At 30.0% G+C, this 19,033-nt stretch overlaps 3 protein-coding genes across 6 annotated transcripts in view; all 3 read left to right on the forward strand.

The window, feature by feature from the left end:
* LOC111621748 (mitochondrial Rho GTPase 1-like) overlaps window positions 1–13,546 on the forward strand; it is a 61,187-nt gene extending 47,641 nt beyond the window's left edge. Inside the window, exons 17-22 of one of the 3 annotated variants that reach the window (XM_023363978.1) lie at window positions 1,030–1,152; window positions 1,237–1,365; window positions 1,510–1,706; window positions 10,384–10,422; window positions 12,558–12,677; window positions 12,744–13,546. In XM_023363978.1, coding sequence (XP_023219746.1) covers window positions 1,030–1,152; window positions 1,237–1,365; window positions 1,510–1,706; window positions 10,384–10,422; window positions 12,558–12,677; window positions 12,744–12,747 — 612 coding nt within the window. In that variant the 3' untranslated portion in view covers window positions 12,748–13,546. Of the gene's footprint in view, window positions 1–1,029; window positions 1,153–1,236; window positions 1,366–1,509; window positions 1,707–10,383; window positions 10,423–10,534; window positions 10,604–12,557; window positions 12,678–12,743 lie in introns of all 3 variants that reach the window. The other 2 variants (XM_023363977.1, XM_023363979.1) reach the window with 2 other exon arrangements.
* LOC111621749 (general transcription factor II-I repeat domain-containing protein 2-like) lies at window positions 8,273–10,022 on the forward strand. Its single transcript, XM_023363980.1, has 2 exons — window positions 8,273–8,886; window positions 8,917–10,022. Exons 1-2 carry the CDS (start codon window positions 8,438–8,440, stop codon window positions 9,062–9,064), a joined length of 597 nt encoding a protein of 198 aa, XP_023219748.1. The 5' UTR covers window positions 8,273–8,437; the 3' UTR covers window positions 9,065–10,022.
* A 4,939-nt stretch (window positions 13,547–18,485) lies between the features above and the next one.
* Window positions 18,486–19,033, forward strand: part of LOC111621750 (cytochrome P450 3A8-like) — a 23,325-nt gene continuing 22,777 nt past the window's right edge. For both annotated transcript variants that reach the window (XM_023363981.1, XM_023363982.1), the window contains exon 1: window positions 18,486–18,533. In XM_023363981.1, the coding sequence (XP_023219749.1) occupies window positions 18,496–18,533 (38 nt within the window). In that variant the 5' untranslated portion in view covers window positions 18,486–18,495. The remainder of the gene's footprint in view (window positions 18,534–19,033) is intronic.

Here is a 19,033-nt window from a genome sequence, read left to right on the forward strand (position 1 = left end):
TGCCAACCAAAACTAACACTTTACAAAGAATTGCTATAGAGAATCAACTCTGACTGTCTCATGAAACAATCAAGACAGACGACAAAAACTTTATCCACACTTTCTGAAAGAAATTTTAATTGATTGCTTTTAATTTAACTGTGGTATGTACTGAAAAACAGAAATAGTATCTTTCCTGCATGCACACTGAAATAATTTAAATAGCAGCGTTATTGATGATTTGTATCTTGATGTGAGGAGATCTCAGTGCCATTAACTTCTAAATCGATAGTCATTGATTGGTCAGGCCATTAACTTTCTTTAACATAGGAAGTATAGGAACTTGGCCATTGGTAGCTGGCTCTATTGATTAGCTTGTTCAACAACAAAGTTATCATACAGCAACTGGGACAAGAATGAGTTCAAAATATGTTTGTAAACTGAATTGTTCAAAAAGCAAGGCATTTGAAACTTGAGGTTTGACTGTATTTACAAATATTACATGACTATAATTAGAATTTGATATTTAATCTTACAAATTTCAAAAATTAAATGATTATGTAATATTTTTCTGAATATTTCAATGAAATTGAAATGAAAATCAACATTAATTGTAAAATTTAAAAACTTTTTTATTCTACATTTGACTTAACAAGTTTCCTGTATGAACTGACTAATCTAAAATTATGCCTGCCTTGTCAAACACTAAAATAAAAGTGTTATTTCATAAATTGCCAGTAAATGATCCTGAATAGCATTTTGTGAAAAAAAATGTTTAGTCCAAAATAATGTTTGGCTTATTAATCAGTTTGCATAGGAAACTCAATAATTTAAGTATCACAATGCAGTTTCAGGATTGACTATTCTACAGTTGATGTTGATTATATCTGTACTTGTTTTTCAGAACTTTTCTTTTCAGATGACTATAATTTTTTAATTGAAACTCTTCTTATACATAATATATTTCAATGCATTGATCAAACATTTTTTTTTAATAGTTGAAAATTATTAAAATTTAATATTATTTCTCAATTACTTATATTTATGTAGACTTCATTTATGCAAGGATTCCTAGGAAAAACTTTAGAAGAACAGTCAATTATTAATAAACTTCATCTATCACAATATACAATAAATTCAGTTCAAGTTTATGGTCAAGAAAAATATTTATTGGTTAGTATAAATTAATTTTTCATATCATTGTTTTTGATTTCTTAAGTATTTAAACTTTTTAAATTTTTTACTTTATTCTTTCAGCTACATGAAATTGATATATTTGGAATGAATGATACTTTGGCTCCACCAGAACTATATTGTGATGTTGTGTGCCTCATGTATGATTCCAGTCATCCTTACTCATTTGAATATATTGCTAGGATATTTTTGGCAAGTTGTATAATTATTCTACTTTAAACAGAATAAATTCTAAATTTCATAATATTAATTATTTTGTTATCAATTTTCTTAAAAATTTTTCAAGATACTAATTCTTATCACTTGTTCTTAAGTGTGAATATCTTTCTTTTATAGAAACATTTTAATGAAAGTAAAGTTCCAGTATTAATTGTGGCTGCGAAAAGTGATCAACCCGTTGTAAAACAAGAATTTTCTCTACAGCCAGCCCAATTTTGTAGTAAATATAAACTGCCACCTCCACAGCCATGTACCGTCAGCGGTCGTGTTCGAAAAGACATTTATATTAAACTAGCCACAATGGCTGCTTATCCGTAAGTGTCTTAAAGCATCAATATTTTCTTAATAATAAATTGTTATGATATAACTCAATATGATTAATATTCTGTTTTATTTTTGCTTATTTGATTTGACAATTTTCATCTTAAAATGTTTTTAACATAATTATAATATAACAATTTGTTATTTGTTTATTGTAATAAATAATTATTGCCTGCCAAAAGTATTACATATAGATTTTCATTAATGTTATTTATTTTTAGGCTCTTCACAAATATTAATCAAAACTATTGAAACTTAATTTATTTGTTTACAGATATTTGAAATGAGATTTTAAGTGTTACAAGATTAAACACTGTTTTGTAAACTAGTACATTGAGTCTTATTTTAGCAAATAATCAAAATTATTATTAATGTAACTTTAAAAAATAGCATTAATATACTGTATATATAAAAGTATCTGTTAAGCTATTTTTTCATATTTTATTGGGCTGCAATTTGAAATAATTGTAGACCTACAAATTCCCAATTATCATCCATCGGTCTGTCTTTCCTTAATGTCAAGAATGGAGTTAGGTAGATGAAATCCAAGACCAGATACGGAAACCATAGGGGCAGGAGGCCCTAATTAACTATATATGAACTTCAATGAAAACTGGAAGTCATGTTATTTCAATTCAAAAGTTTTTCCCTGAAAGGTGTTAGATAAATGACTGGCACAACTCTATTGTTAAAGGAAAAGTATGATGAACAAGGGCAAGCCACTATAGTACTAATTTGATGTGGAGAGCATATACAGTATTGTAAATGAAATAAATTTAAAATATGATAAAAATTACAGTCCAGCATTGTGATGATGTTACAATTAATAATTTTAATTTATTATTTTGCTACAAAGCTTGTATATTTGGTTATTTTAAATACCTCTAGCACTCTAATATACATAATCTTTGGATTGAGAAATTTGCTTGGCCAACCAGACCTTTTTCTGTATTATGAAGCTTTTCTTTTTAACATTAATTAATGTTTTTGGTTGTAGATTTAACTAAGATTTTTTCATCAAAAAGGAAATATAAAAATAATGATTAAAAAATGTCTTTAAAGGTTAAAATTTACATATTTTTTAAAATTTATGATTGATGTCTGATGACACTTTAAAGTACAGTAGCATCTGCTTGTATTGTCATGCCAAAATATGTTGTTTTAAAACTTCTATATCTCCTTTCAAGTACATACATTATCCAGCTGAGATTCATGAAACAAACTGTACTGCACTTGTTACAATTTTATCTAACTCTGTTCTCTTATATTTACTGACAAAATGTTCTTCCAGAATTCATTCTTGATAATGTGAAACCTCAATTAAATGAGTCTCAGTTAGCTCTATTGTACCTACTTTAATACAATCTAGATTTTATTTGAAAATAAAATTTCAAGTTTAAGATTAAGCAAATGAATACAACTTTTTGATAGTTGGAGAAATATAGGGACAAATATAAACATCTTTAACTTGATAGTTATATATTAAAGCTAAACAATTGATGGATATAATAATATAACATACAGTAATATAATATAGTATAATCTGGCAATTATTTGGCTTTAAGAAATATAGAGTATCTAACTTTCTCTATATTATGTTTATATAAAAGAATTAAAAAATACGCAAATGAAATTTGTCAAATAATGCTTGTATCATCTTAAAATATCTACTTTATTAGGAAATTTGTATATTTATTTATTTATGTGTACAATGTTCTTTTTTGTATTTAAGATAATCGAAAAAGTAGAAGTATAATTGCAAATAATGTTACATGGCATTCATAATACTTTTGGCAGGTTAGAATATCAATAATGTTAGCTTAAATAATTGAATAACTTTCTATAATTAATAAATGAAAATTATCAGATTAATAATAATTATAATTTGTTTTAAAACAGTTAAATTTTCTTTAAAATTATTAAAAACGAATTGTTTATAGTAAATTAATTTTCAAGAATACGAAATTTTGATGAGTCTTGCTCATTTTATGTTAACCACGTAGCAGTGAGGGACGGATATATCCATCCAGAGTGATCGTGTGGCAGTGGTGAGGGACGGATATATCCGTTAAATTCTTTTGGGGGCATCTCCAAAAAACTACCACAAAAAAAATTCACCTAAAAAATGAATTATGTAACAATAAAAAAAGACTTTTCTTTACTAGACATAACTGTTTACAAAATCTTTTTCCAAAACAGTAATGAGAAAAAATGCGTGGAAAAATATTTTAAAAAATTCCCATGTTTATTCTCCACTACTTTGGGATAGCACCATACCTAACTATCCCACTGTTAAAGGTTAAAAAAACAAGCAGCAAAATTTTAAAATTTCTTAAGAATATTTAATATATTAACAATAATGTAATTTATAAATGAAACTATTATAGTAGAGTATTGATTATCTGAAACAATTTGGGACTGGGTTGTTTGGATAACTGATCATTTATGAAAAAATATATTAAACACAAAACTGTACTGTCTATATTTTATATCATATGTCTTACAAATACATACCTTACATAAAGTAGTACAGTGGAACCTCGGTATACAACCTTAATCCATTCCTGGTGTTTGGACTTATACCAAATAGGATGTATACCAAACCAACCTTTTCCATAAGAAGTAATGTAAAAATGATTAATCCATTCTCATGTAAAAAAAAAATGGCTGGCTTTAAACACCTCGCTTTCCTGGCTAGTTCCTGCTTGATTTTTCATGAGATCAGCATGTATCCTTTTAGCTTTCTCGCAAATAATNGTAAAAAAAATGGCTGGCTTTAAACACCTCGCTTTCCTGGCTAGTTCCTGCTTGATTTTTCATGAGATCAGCATGTATCCTTTTAGCTTTCTCGCAAATAATTTCTTCCTATACGCTGTTGCCAGCATACTGTTTTTCAGTTATCCAAAGCAAAAGCAATTTCTCAACATGATCTAATGTCTTCGATCTCTGTTTAGAAATAGATTTAACCCCTTTTGCAACGTTAGCAGATTTAATAATGTCTTTATTTTTAACGATTGTCGATATCGTCATTCTTGGAATACAGTATGCAACAGTTAAATCTCGAACATGCATGCCACCTTTATATGAGAAATATAAAGGTGGCATGTTCTCAACAGTCTTCTTTTTTCAGTTCCATTGTGATTCTAGTCATTTTTTTATTTTTCTGTTGTCTTTTTGCAATTCATGATTAATAAAAATAACATTTTACTTACAAATTAAAATAAAAAGAAATTTAACAAAGTTATAAACTGTAGTACCGCGAATGTCTAGTCTAGTCTGGTCTAATACACCGATAGTGCTAGTTGTTCATAGATGGCACGTATAATTGAATTAAGTCATATACTGAACAAAAGTCATATATCGAGCAAAATTTGTTTTGTCCAAACAGGATGTATTCCGAATTGGACGTATAACTCTATTGTTAAAGGAAAAGTATGATGAACAAGGGCAAGCCACTATAGTACTAATTTGATGTGGAGAGCATATACAGTATTGTAAATAAATTTAAAATATGATAAAAATTACAGTCCAGCATTGTGATGATGTTACAATTAATAATTTTAATTTATTATTTTGCTACAAAGCTTGTATATTTGGTTATTTTAAATACCTCTAGCACTCTAATATACATAATCTTTGGATTGAGAAATTTGCTTNAGCAAAATTTGTTTTGTCCAAACAGGATGTATTCCGAATTGGACGTATTCTAAAGCAGACATATACCGAGGTACCACTGTACATTAAAGTAGGCCTACAGTTTAGGTTGGGAGGGAGGGAGTGCTGCAGTAGTGGAAATTTGAATTTGTCAATTGGAATGCTTTCAGTTAGCTGATGTTTCGGTTGATCGGTATTCGGACAATCAATGCTCTACTATAATTGTAGGGAATGACTTTATCTAAATATTTTACAGTTAATTATTTAATTGATAATTTTTGACTCTCAAGTAAATTTTAAATTACAGTGGTGCCTCGTACAACGTACTTAATCCGTTCCAGGTGCACGTCCAAGTGAAACGTCCGTTATACGAAACGCATTTTCCCATAGAAATACATGTTAAAACATATAATTCGTTTCGCAGCATAAAATAACCGTACTGTACCATAAAAAATGAAAATGGAGCAGACACCAATTATGCCGGGTAGTCAGATTTTGTGAGGAGGAGGTGGAAGAACACTTTCTTTACACATTCATACAGATACAGACTTTTTACGCATTGCAGCGGGTCTTTTTTTTATTGTTTTTTAATCGGAGTCAGATTCAGGAGAGGCTACCGGAACTTGCAGGGTCAACTTCTCTTGTTCCATCCTTTGTTTTTTTGTCTGCTGGCTTCTTGAAAAACATGACCAAGGTGGTCTGTTTTTTTTTTCTTCTTTAACACCTATCGGAAATGACGGACAAAGGTGTCATCGTAGAGATCATTGATCCTGTTGGCCTCAGCTATGTTTGGATAATGAGTGTTGGTAAACTCCTGAACCTCTCCCCATTCGACAAGAAACTTTTTGTCAACTTTCACTCCTGATGATTTCTTGCTTTGTTTCAATTGAAATCACCTTTCTGTTTTTTTTTTAGAAGCCATGATGCATTATAAATGACTTAACTTGCCAGATTATATGATACGAATAATTCTTTATTAATTAAGATCACTAAACACTTCTACGAGCTACTCTCGCTCCGTTTGTTTTTTACAACCTCTTTTCGTCCCGCTACCTCGGCATCTACACAATTACATTTCGTTTATTTGCATCGTGAACATATACTGTATTACATTACATTAAATGTTTATTTAAATCATCAACATATATTACATTACATTTCTACTTCAGATATACTAATAATACATTCTAATAATACTAATATATCCTAAAAATAGCAGATTGTCATTGGCAACGGCAAAAGAGGGGAAACATCATTCGCACTTGTTCGAAGAAAGTCCATTGTTCGTCTCACGTAACTGCCGAACGGAAAGTACGTTGTTTGCAGCAAGTCCGTTGCTCGAGTCACGTAACGGTCAAACAGAAAGTCCGTTATTCGCAGCGTCCGTTATTCGAGGCGTACGTTATACGAGGCACCACTGTATGTGAATCTCACAATTTTTCTTCATGTAATAGAGTCAGAAACTTTTTAAAAAATTTTTGACATCAGTTTAATCAACTTATTCTGAGTTGCTGTTATAATTTTACAGTTTTGAATCAACTGCAGTTTGATTAATTTTTATTAAATGGTTAAACTCTAAATATGAGAATTATATAAAATATTTTTATGTTGTGAAAAATATGTTAGAAAAAGTATTTATTTTTTTTAAATCAGAATATAAAATAAAACAGAACATTAAAAAAAATCAAGTTCTAGTGTTTCAGACTTGCATCTTTCCTTTAGCAGGGGTGCACAACCTGCGGCCCGCGGGCCACATACGGCCCCCTATCAATGTTTATGCGGCCCGCGGATGGTACAGGCCAAATCCCTTCTTTCGAAGTTTCTAAGTGTAGAACTTTTTCCCTTTCACAAAGTCATTAGCACCCAACTGTTTTATGACTTTCCCTGAGGTGAGAAATGGGGGATTGTTCTATAAATAAGTCTATTTTTAGCTAACACTTTCTGCTTTAGATATCGAATATTTTAAAATGATGTTAGAACGTCATTTCCGATGTTATCGGGAAGTTTCTATTTTGGCGGAAAATCTTCAATTTTATGCTTCGGAAAACTTGCCTATTCGTCTAAATAGCGTCAAATAACAAAAATAAGTGAAAATAGCGCTGAAAAACCATGAAAATAACGATTTTTTAGCATTTGTTTACATTCTAGATTCTGATTGGTATAGTCGAATTTGAATCAATCTTTTCTGAAAAGACGCTTATTCGTCAACCTAATGTCATTCAAACTAGAAAAAAACTAACCAGAGTTCAAAAAGGAATGTACAAAAAGCTATAAAACCAATAATTTACAACAATATCTCTCCATAGACAAAGAATAGAAAAAAAATTTTTCACATCAAATTTATTATTATTAAGTTGGACCAAGAAAATTAATACTGTAGTTGGAATAGAGTCATTACGACTAAAAGGAAGCCATTTGCATTAAAATATTTTGGATTTAATAATTATTACAAACCGCGTCAAGCCATAAACTTGTCAACAAAGAGGGTTGTAAAATGATTCCGTGTAGCTAGAAAGCTGCGGTTTTTTTTGTTTGAAAGAAAACAGATATATTTAGGTTATTTAAGTAGTAAATTAATTGGAACTTTTTATTTACTTTTATTTTTACATTCTTTTTTTCGTAAATTTAAAATTAAATTATTATTTTTAATTTTTCACCTTGCTGAAAAATTACCTTGGGGACAGGCAAAAGGAGTTAGTCCAGTATCATTGCATAATTCACCAACAGCAACTTTGTGCAAAGAAGCTGGGATTTGAACGTCTGCTGAAAGATGTCTATGATACTGTGAACTTAATCTGCCGTCATGGACTCAACCATCGACTCTTCACATCATTTCTTGAAGAAATAGATGCTGATTATGCTGACCTGCCCACGTATACTGAAGTTCATTGGCTGAGCAAGGCAACAGTCCTCAGGATTTGTGGAGCTATTGGGGCCTATTATCACTTTCCTCAAAGAACGGGGGAACACTACAAGGAATTTGGAGGGACAAAGATGGCAGTGTGATTTAGCTTTCCTTGCTGACATTACTGCTTATCTAAACGACCTTAATTTGAGATTGCAGGGAAAGATGCAACTTGTTTCTCAGTTGACAAGTAACATCAATGCATTTATGACCAAACTATCACTTTTCAAGTCCCACATGCAATCAGAGAACTTTACACACTTTCCACATTGCAAGGCCATGAAAGAGAAATACCCACATATGAAGATGGATTACTCTGACCAAGTTAACACCCTCCTTACATCATTCAATGAGAGGTTTGGTGAATTCCAGAAATACAAGATCTACCTGCAACTTTTTTCAACTCCATTTGATGTGAAAGTGGAAGATGCCCCTCCAGATGTCCAACTTGAGTTGATAGACATCCAGTGCAGTGATGAATTGAAATCACAGTTCAAAAATTCTAATCTCCTCACATTCTACAAAGAACTGCCAGATACATCATTTCCAAAACTGAAAGACAATGCTCGATTTTGTGCAAGCATGTTTGGCAGTACCTATGTATGCGAACAAGCATACATAGGTACGGCCAAACAAGCTTGCAAGTTTTCGCTTATGAATTTAAACAAGTGCAAAACACGGAACAGGTTAACCAACGAGAATTTGGAAAATCTGCTGGTTGTTTCAACATTTGCCATTACGCTAGACATCAAGAAGATTGCCGCCAGCATCCAATCTCAGCCATCACATTAATCACTTGGAGGTCCGGCCCCCAGTCAGTAAACTTAATCCTAATTTGGCCCTTTTTCAGAAAAGGTTGTGCATCCCTGCCTTTAGGGTCACATGATGTTTATGCTAGAATGTTAAGATCATTCATAAATAATCACATTTAATATTAAACAAATTTAACTATTACACTATCTGCAAGAATCACAATGAACTTATTCCTGTCACATCCGTTATCAAATCAAACAGCAGTAACATTAATTAAAATACGAAACGAGTTTAATGTATTAATCTATAATGTTAAATACATGCATTGAAATAATTCTGATCAAAATAGTATTCAAATTTCCTGAGAAAATTATATTTCCAAAATGAGAGAAAATTAAAGGCAGCACATCCTGTTCTGTTTGAGATCCCTGTCAAATGAGAAGGCTTGACTACCTTGTAAGTTTAAAATTCCTAGGTGATCTTGCTTAATTTAAATGACTTCTTGACATTTTAAACTAGTTTAACTTTCCTAGTGTAAATGTATTATTAGATTATAGAATGATGATAGCTTTCATTGTGTAAAATAATAATATAACTCCAACAAAGCCTTTAACCCTGATGAGCTTTCTCATTTGAACAGAATGAAGCTATTCCTGATCAATATCCTAACAAATGGATTATTTTAACACCATTTCTATAATAGAGTTAACCTTTAAATAGTGTAATGAAATAATATCACAGCATTCATCAAATGATGGTGTCAACTTGAATTGAAATGCATTTTGTACAAACCTTATTTTGACTATTTGAGATAAATTTTACTCTAGCTAATTACTCTGTCACATAAACATTGTATTCATATGGTAATGTGCTACAAATGATTATTTCTGTGGTGTTCGGTAATATTCTAAGCATTCTCAATCAGAGCAAGTTTGAAAGAACTTGAACTTGTTTTATATGCATTTTGTTTTGTATTTGCTTAAAGCAAAATACTTTTTTCTGCTTTTTTAAATACTTATGGAGTTGTTTATGTATTTTTAAATATATAATAGTAAATTGGAATAAAAAAAAACCTACATATAAAAAAAATTTTGTCAATTCAAAGAAATTTTGATACAAATGCTTTATTAAAATGTCGCTTAAAAACAAATGTTTTTAAAATTCATTTGAGGTTTGAAATTTAAAAAATAAAAATAAAAATAGATTTGGCTATTTTAATTTTGAAAATTTTACAGAACAAAATTTCTTTCAGTTGACTATTAAACACAATCAATAATCAGAAGAGACAATATGAAAAAAGTCGAGTAATGATATAGTAAATTAATAAGTAGTACATAAATTTTTCCATATTTCTTCAGTCTTTTCAAAGCTGCGTGGAGACTGTTCTATCGGCACAGGTGTGTACAAAGAATCGGTGGGTCAAAAGGTGTCTTTTGTTCCTTAAATAGGTTTAACTAAGATATTTTTTTTTCTCTCTTTTTGTTTTACCTTTCCATTCTGGGTTGGCAGAAGTCTGAGACGCTTGGTCCACGTCTTGCTTGTCCGACCATCTCCGTCTTGGCTGTCACAGTATTTGAGGTTGTAAAAATGTTCTTATCAAGTTGAAAATACATAGTTAGTTTAATTTAATTTACAATTAAACAAATTAGTAATTATAATTTTATTTTATTTATTTTAGTATATTTTATTTTGGCATTTTAATCTTTTGGAAGTATTTATATAAAAATCTGTATCTTTTTTAACTTTCGTTGTTATTATTTTACAAAAGGTAACTAAAATTGTGACACAAGCCAAGTCGAACATTATTCCCATCATCGCAGAAATCGATCCCGTAAACAATTTAAAACATCACTTTGCCAAGATACTATATACTATTTAAAAAGAAAATTTATTTAGCAGTTGTCAACCTTTCATTGCTTTGAAATTTTAAGTAAAAAATTAGATTTTTTACTAACAATTAAACAAAATCTTTGAATTTTTGAAAATATTTGAGATGTTTTTCAATTATCTAAGAAAAAATTACTTTATTTTTAGTATTTTAAGCACATAAAATTTATAAATTAAAATTTCTTAACATTGAAAAATTACAAATAATTTCTAATCAAAATATAATGCTAAAGCTTTCTAAATCTGTAAAATGAAAAATGATCTCTACAATGAAAATACATAGTTTACATCTGTAATATTGAAAGATTGAGAACTGCTACAATTAACATTAATTATAATAACCAATCATATATCTGAATTGTGAAATTATTTTGGGTTACATTTTAAGTGAATTTTTGATTAAATTACAAAATTTCACCTTAAGATAAGCCTGTATCATTGTGCTAAGACTTAACAATTACAAAAGAATTGTCTAATTGATTTCTAATTGTTAATCTTAGCACAAGGTGGTGGCATCTCCAAATATCTAGATCAATTTTCATTGTTTTTGATTTATTTTAAATCAAAAATTAGTTTAAACGTAACCTGAAAATAATACAGCCATTTAAATTTATGATTGGCTATTAAATGGGCTTTGGTTATATTTGTTAATTATAATAATGTTTACTTGGAAAACAATAAGTTATAAATATCATGATGGCTTTTATGTATTACAATTAATTAATGTAGAAACACTACAAATACTAAACTTCACATCATTTTAGTAAATATGAAAGTTTATTAAAGAAAAGATGTATTTAACATTAAATTGACAGCAATTTTAATTTAATAAAACCTGTTTAAAATGAAATTTGATGGTGCCAGCTAGAATTTTGTTTTATAGCATGTAGAGTGTTGTATTAATTTTCATCTAAAGTATTTAGGAGAAATGGCAGTATTGCATTGTCACAGATTTCCAAATAATGAAATTACAGTTTTAAACAAAGAAAAAATAGTAGACTAATTCTTGTCATCAAGAAATCAACTTGATCCTACATAGCAAATTGTTCTATTCCATGGTTTATTTTTTGTTTACTAGAAGATCCATTTTTACACAGTTTTACATTTTACTGTACTTAATTAAATTTGTGATAGAATAGAAAATTACACCTAAATGCAAAATTTTCAGCAAAGAAACACTTAACTTCAATGTTTGAATGTTTTCGGCTACTATTTTATCAGCCCTCTTCAGGAAATGTAAAACAGGAAAACTGTTCTATAAATAGAATGTAGCTGCCTTCTAATTTTAAAAGTTAAATTTATGATAAAATAACATAGCAGTAAACCAAAAGCCATTTTGATATTTTTATTGTCATATTGTTTTTAAGCTTCCTTTGCTAAACTTCCCCAGAATGGAATTTGTTTTGCTTTGATTTTATTCGTTTTATAACTAAATTAGAGTTTTGCTTACTGCTTTGAATTTTGTTGTCTTGTAATGTGGCATGGCAGTCGATTAATGCTTTTCTAGCTGAAAGTTTTACTTGTAACCCACCCCTGCATCTGCATGATAATTATTTTTGTGTTTTGCTGGGTTCAGTTTCTTATTCAGCACCATCTTAAAATCCAATTAAGTTAGTTAATCTTTTTGTATGTTTTATTTTTATAGCAATCTGAAACACTTGCCTCTGTCGCAAGATTCTACGATGTGGGTCAAAGCAGGCATAGGAATGGTAGCCGTGGCACTCGTCAGTTTTTTCTTTGTAAAATTTTTAAAGACTTCAGACAGGTAAATGCATTTATTTTTACAATTTCAAGAGGAAACAGTTCACTCAATCCTCTCTTATATTAACAGGTAGTGACGACGAATACCTAGTTGACATCTGCAGAATTTGTCTTAATCTTCCCACTTCAAAACAGGCCGCGTACTCATTAAATTTTCACCGGAATTACATTGCAGATATGTTTACTTAGGTTAAAGAAACTTTCATATATTTTGTTAACTTTGAATCATACATAATACCTGCCCGACAAACAGGTAGAGCAGTAGTATGCAAAGCAAATGGGCAGTTTCCAATGTCTGTAGGACCAATAAGTAATATAACGCAGGAAGTAGCATCAAAGACAAAACACCACTTAATTTAAATTCATTTGATTTTGTTTCAACATATCATTAGCTATATCTTTCGGTATCTTTGATATGTACATTTTAATTGCAATAACAATAATAAAACTTATACATTTGAGAATATTTTATAAGTTGTACAAGTTTGTTTTGGATCCAAACAAGTTAAAGTCAAATTTTTCACCATTTAAAATTTTATAGAACTCTTAAAAACAGCATTTTGCCAACTTTTTACAGTTGCCGTTTATTCAAATATACAATCTGTACAATTAACAATAATGTTCATAAACCTTGCTTGTTTATATAAAATAAAAAACTTAATAACAAGTTGAAGGAATTTAAGGATGCAAAAAGTTGGTGTGTTAATTTATTAGAAGGATTTCTTTCTTTATCAAAGACATGCCCAGATTTGTCAATAGTATTGGCCAAAATGTCATTAAGCAAAGAGTATTTTAGAAGGATATGTATATATCTCATGGAATAAACTTGTGCATACTTTTAAAATATCTTGTGTTTTTTTTTGTTAATATGTAGTGATTTGTTATGTAGAATTCCATTCTCTCACTCAATAGAAAAAAATCCTTTAATTAAATTGCATGGGATTATAATACGATGCAACTTGAGATTCAGAAGTAGAAGTTAGCGATAGAAATTTGCATATCTTAATTATGCAATTCAATATCATCGTGATTACTTTTTATATCTGTTTTAAAATGAAATTTTGAAAAGGACACTATCAAACCTTTACACTTTGTATTCTAAGATAGGCATAATTCACAGAATTATTGCTACTTTAACTTTATATGAATGTAAAGTATTACAATTGTTTCTTGAGAAAAAACACAGATTTTTTTTCTGCGTAATGTATATATTGAAACCATTTATATTTAAATAAATAATATCAAATAACATGAGTGTGCAGAAGCAATTCTTCTATATTCTCAAGTCTGTTTAATGCTGATAAATTGTATTGTGAGTTTACAATGTTATTGATAAAAACAAGGAAGTATCTAAGTTGTAAAAAGTAAAGTTTTACAGACAAGTAGACTCATTTGGTTCATAGATGACAAAGACTTCACTGAACACACTAATTCTTGTCAGGTTGTGAATTATCAGCAAGTTCAGATATTGTTTCAGTCAGAAATGCCACACAATTTTTGGGTACTATTATTCTAAAGACTGATGAGTCTGATTAGCCCCAAATTTGGATTAAAAATGGGAAGGGTTGATGAGAGGAAGGGGGATTTGACTAAAATGAAAGTAGCAAATATCACAGGAAATGGGACTAATGATGCTGAAGGAGAAGAAGATTTTTGATCTGTAAATGAAATGATCAAAGTTGTGATTTATTACAGAATATAAAAAGGTGATTTTAAGAACATAATTTTTATAATGAATCATTTACATATTATATTAACACAACTATCAATTAGTCATATGTAGCATATTCAAATTTCCATATAAATTGGTAAATTAATACAATAATGAAGCATAAGATCTTAGTCACATTACTTTTTGTTTAATTTCATAATACAGTTTGTTTTGTGAGCAGAATTTAGTTTGAAAAACCACAGATAATAGGGTAAAAGTACTTGACACACCAAAGAGATCTATTAGTCATATGTTCAGTGAAGCAAACTGTTTTGACAGCTATCTACAGAAAGTTACTAAAATATTGGCCCAACTTGGATTTCCATTTATTCAAATCATTTTGATCAATTTGTGCTTAAGTCTGGACTTTCCGGACACCATACCTTATTGTATCCACATTGAATCCATTGTTCATTGGATGTAATCTTATGCATAAATGTACAATTTATCGACAGAATTTACATTTTATCTTTTCAATTTGAAGTGATAAACTATAATTTTAATGAAACACATTTAAAATTCTTCTGAATCTTTGTTACTTTAGATGTTAATAAAATTGGTATTTTATATTTCAAAATATTTCATTTGTAATTTTTAAAATAAAGGAATTTCTCTACAAAAAAATTAATTTCAAGATCTCTCCAAATTCATTTTAACTNCACAAAATAAAAAAGAAAATAATATTAGTCACATGTATTCACAATTTATAATTACAAAGATCAGCACACGTACACACCTATTCGTCCGAGAATCGTCGCACATCTGAGGGTCTGACCCTGCCTATCCTTCTTTCTAAGCGCTCGTCTTTGCTCTTCCCTTTGTCTTTCCTCTATCGCTCTAATCCATGTACGCCTGTGCATACATCATAATATGTACGCGCTCACAATACTTTCGATTCGTCACTTTTCCGTCCTAGAGTTCCCATTTTACAATTACGTGACTCAGCCTGGTGATAACGGAGAAAAGAGACAGATAGGACGTCGATATAAGTCACAGTTATGATTTCACAGATTCGAGACAGCTTGATAGCCCGGCAGTGTTAACTCAATGAAATTTCAAAACGTACTGAAGCGCCTTCAAAAAATGTACTATTTTCCTTCAAAATGTACTATTTCTATGAATACTTTGTTTACGTGCCTATATAGGGGAGACCGGGGCAACTTCGGCATGCGGGGCAAGTTTGTCAAGCGCTTTTTTTTTTAAAAACAAATTAAAAAGAGACTTTGGTTATAGGTTAGGCAGTTGAGTTTTATTGGTGGCTTGTTGAGTTTAGTGTTTTTATTGTTCTCCAACAAGCGTAGTTGAATTATCAAGCAAATTTTCATTTTCNTATTTTCCTTAAATTTACGATTTATGTATCCGTTTGTCATAAAAATTTGTCTTTCCACTTTTTTCCCGAGACTACAAATATTCGAGTACAAAGTAACCGGTTTCGACTTATTTCTACTTAAGAAGTAGTAAAATAATTAAGAGATTAGGGAATTGGGGATATAAATAAAACCCTGCTGTAAGAGCCGAAATTTTACTTAAAAGGCTAATCAAACCAATCTCTAGCCGAGTAGTAAATTGTAAAGATAATTACTCGAAATGCATCTTGGCAATAAATATAATATTTAATAAAGTGGATATATTGATAGTCTATTGCCTTATTAGACTACTACTTTGTGTATGAGAGAGAGTAACAAAGAAAAAGGCATAGCGTCATTATAAAAAAAATCTTAACAATTATAATTTGAATTTTTATTTATTAGTTACATTGTTTTCAAAACCATTTATTTCTTTCTGTCTGTAGACACCTGTCAAATAATGTGATGACATATACCACTGTGTCATTTGCAGTTGTTGTTTCAATGTAGATTAATGATTCATACATAATTCCAAATATTGGAAAATGNTAAAATTTTATGACATACCTTGATGTACTTTCTTCCTTTTTAAAATCACATTAATTTTAATCTTAGCAATTAAAATTTATAGTAAATTTTAAAGATAATTACTCGAAATGCATCTTGGCAATAAATATAATATATAATAAAGTGGATATATTGATAGTCTGTTGCCTTATTATACTACTACTTTGTGTATGAGAGAGAGTAACAAAGAAAAGGCATAGCTTCATTATAAAAAAATCTTAACAATTATAATTAGAATTTTTATTTATTAGTTACATTGTTTTCAAAACCATTTATTTCTCTCTGTCTGTAGACACCTGTCAAATAATGTGATGACATATACCACTGTGTCACTTGCAATTGTTGTTTCAATATAGATTAATGATTCATACATAATTCCAAATATTGTATAAACATATTTTATAATATTGTATTGTATAATAAAATATTGTATAATAATGCAGTTGATTGTAAAATTTATTTTATACTTTTGTATAAAATAAATTTTGCAATCAACTACATTATTATTATTCAAGCATTGAAACATAACACTCTGAGAAGTGCCTTCATGTTGAGTGTGTATACAATTGGTAGAGTTTGACTATTTGAATTGGCTCAACCAACATTGGGATCAGCCAGCAACTGATGACAATCACTGTCACAAACTACTAGTGATAAATTGAGAAATCTGTATCTGATTCAGACTAGGCACTATGTGGCTAGCACACAATTTGTTACTCATCTTTACTTCATATTTATGTACACTGCAGAACAACATAAAAGAAGTTGAAATTACAGATAGATTGCAATTATGACTCAGTTTTTGGTTCAAATATTTTTACTTCTAAGAAAACCATAGGAACTTTACATTTGGTGTTTGGTAATGGTTGCTGCCTTAGACAGCTGGATGTTTCAGATAATTAAAATGTCAGCCTACCGATCTGGGATCGAATCTGGGCAATCAAGAAATCCCGAAAGATTTTCAGGGATCAAATGTCCTGAATATGTCAGCTTCCTTTCCTCACTACCTGAATGTACCATTGTGGGTCTGGCCGAAACTATGACAGGTTATGATTAAGAGCGTCAGGGCTTAATCAAATTTAAAAAAATGGTGTTGCCACTTCTTAACAGGCACAATTTGAATGCTTGAATTTGAAAATGGCCACAGTCAAGAACAAGTGAGATTCGTTCATTAAAGTGCTTTCTGAACAAGGATTGTATTTTCTTGTGGTTGTTAAAGCTCTAAAAACCAAAATAATAACTTTTTCAATCAACTCTCATTAGAATCACCAGCAAATGTGACAAAAAAAACATGGCATTGCTCTTAGTAAGTCACCATCACCTTTTTCAAGAGTTTGAAATTGCATACCTGCAGACAATAACAAACAAGTGAAAAGACTGATTAGGAAGGAAAATGTACAAAGTGAACAAGCAGTAGTAAAAAAGAACCATACCTTCAAGTTTACTGTGCAAATAATCTGTCAAACTTACAAGGTAAATCTAAGAAAATGACTTTATTGTGTTGCCTCATTTCAAAGGGAAACAAAGACCAAAGTGCCAAAAAAATAGAAAATTAATGTGGTCCACTACATGTTATATGTCTTGGAGCGATATTATCCTGGAGAAAAGCACAAAGTTATCTTGCATCATGATAAGACCTCCAGACATACTGCCAGATTTATCGCTGGAACATTGAGGCGAACCAATGCTTTCAAAGAACGCCACCAAGTTGCCATCATCAGTTGTAAGAATCTGCTTTTGCATTGGATTCCTGAAGCGGCAACTGTTTCATCAGAAAGCCTCCACCGAAACAGGACTTTGGATAATGATTAAGAGGGAAGCACTTAAAGAACTGCTGAAAGATGTAGAGAAGTGTTCGATTCTTGAAAGTGACATTGCAGTTATTAGCTGAATACACTGATTCAGCTAATTGGATCTCGAATAATTATACAAAACAGAACCTCGCGTAAACAGAACCTCAATTTTTGCTTGGCGGAGATCACTGCCGTTACGGCAGTGATCTCCGCCAAGCAAAAATGTCACTGACTGACTATATATATTTATTTACACAGAAGAAAAAGGAAAAATAAACTTAATGCAGTTATCATATTTCTTTTCTTTTTCTTAATTATTCATTTCTCAATTCTTAATTATGAATTGAATTATATAATGTTTAGTTTTAAACTCAATCTAATTTCTTCTAGAATTTTCATGATAATATGATTGATCTATATAAAAGAAATGGAAGAATATTCGGGTAAATCATTTTTATCATTTAATTTATAAATATTTTTATTTTTAAATGTACTTTTCAATCTTACCGATTTTATATAAAAGTTGTAATGTAATAGATTAAATACAAATTGAAATGATTAACGAGGCCTGCCCTGTTACAGTAGAACCTCGAAAACTCGGCCTAATGTGGACCGAAGGGTGGCTGAGTTTGTGAAAATGCCGGGTTATCGGGAATGGGGTTAAAATAATAAAAAACTCAGAAAATACTGTACTGTACTTGTATGTATTGTTTGATTGTGAATATAACAGAGAATAAACTGCCCAAATACCCTTAAACAAAGGAAAAGTACGTCCTTTATGAAGACATAGAGCATTTACTACATGAAAATGAAAATTAATGAATACACTGTGTACAGTAATTTACCTGATAAGACAGACCTCAGAAAAATACTTTATGAGAGCTTTTATACTTTTATAAAGCTGTCTATAATGAAAATTAATTAACTAAGGATTTTTTTGCCC

This window comes from Centruroides sculpturatus, unplaced genomic scaffold (assembly GCF_000671375.1).
Source record: "Centruroides sculpturatus isolate CEXI.00-Female unplaced genomic scaffold, Cexi_2.0 scaffold21, whole genome shotgun sequence".
NCBI lineage: Eukaryota > Metazoa > Arthropoda > Arachnida > Scorpiones > Buthidae > Centruroides > Centruroides sculpturatus.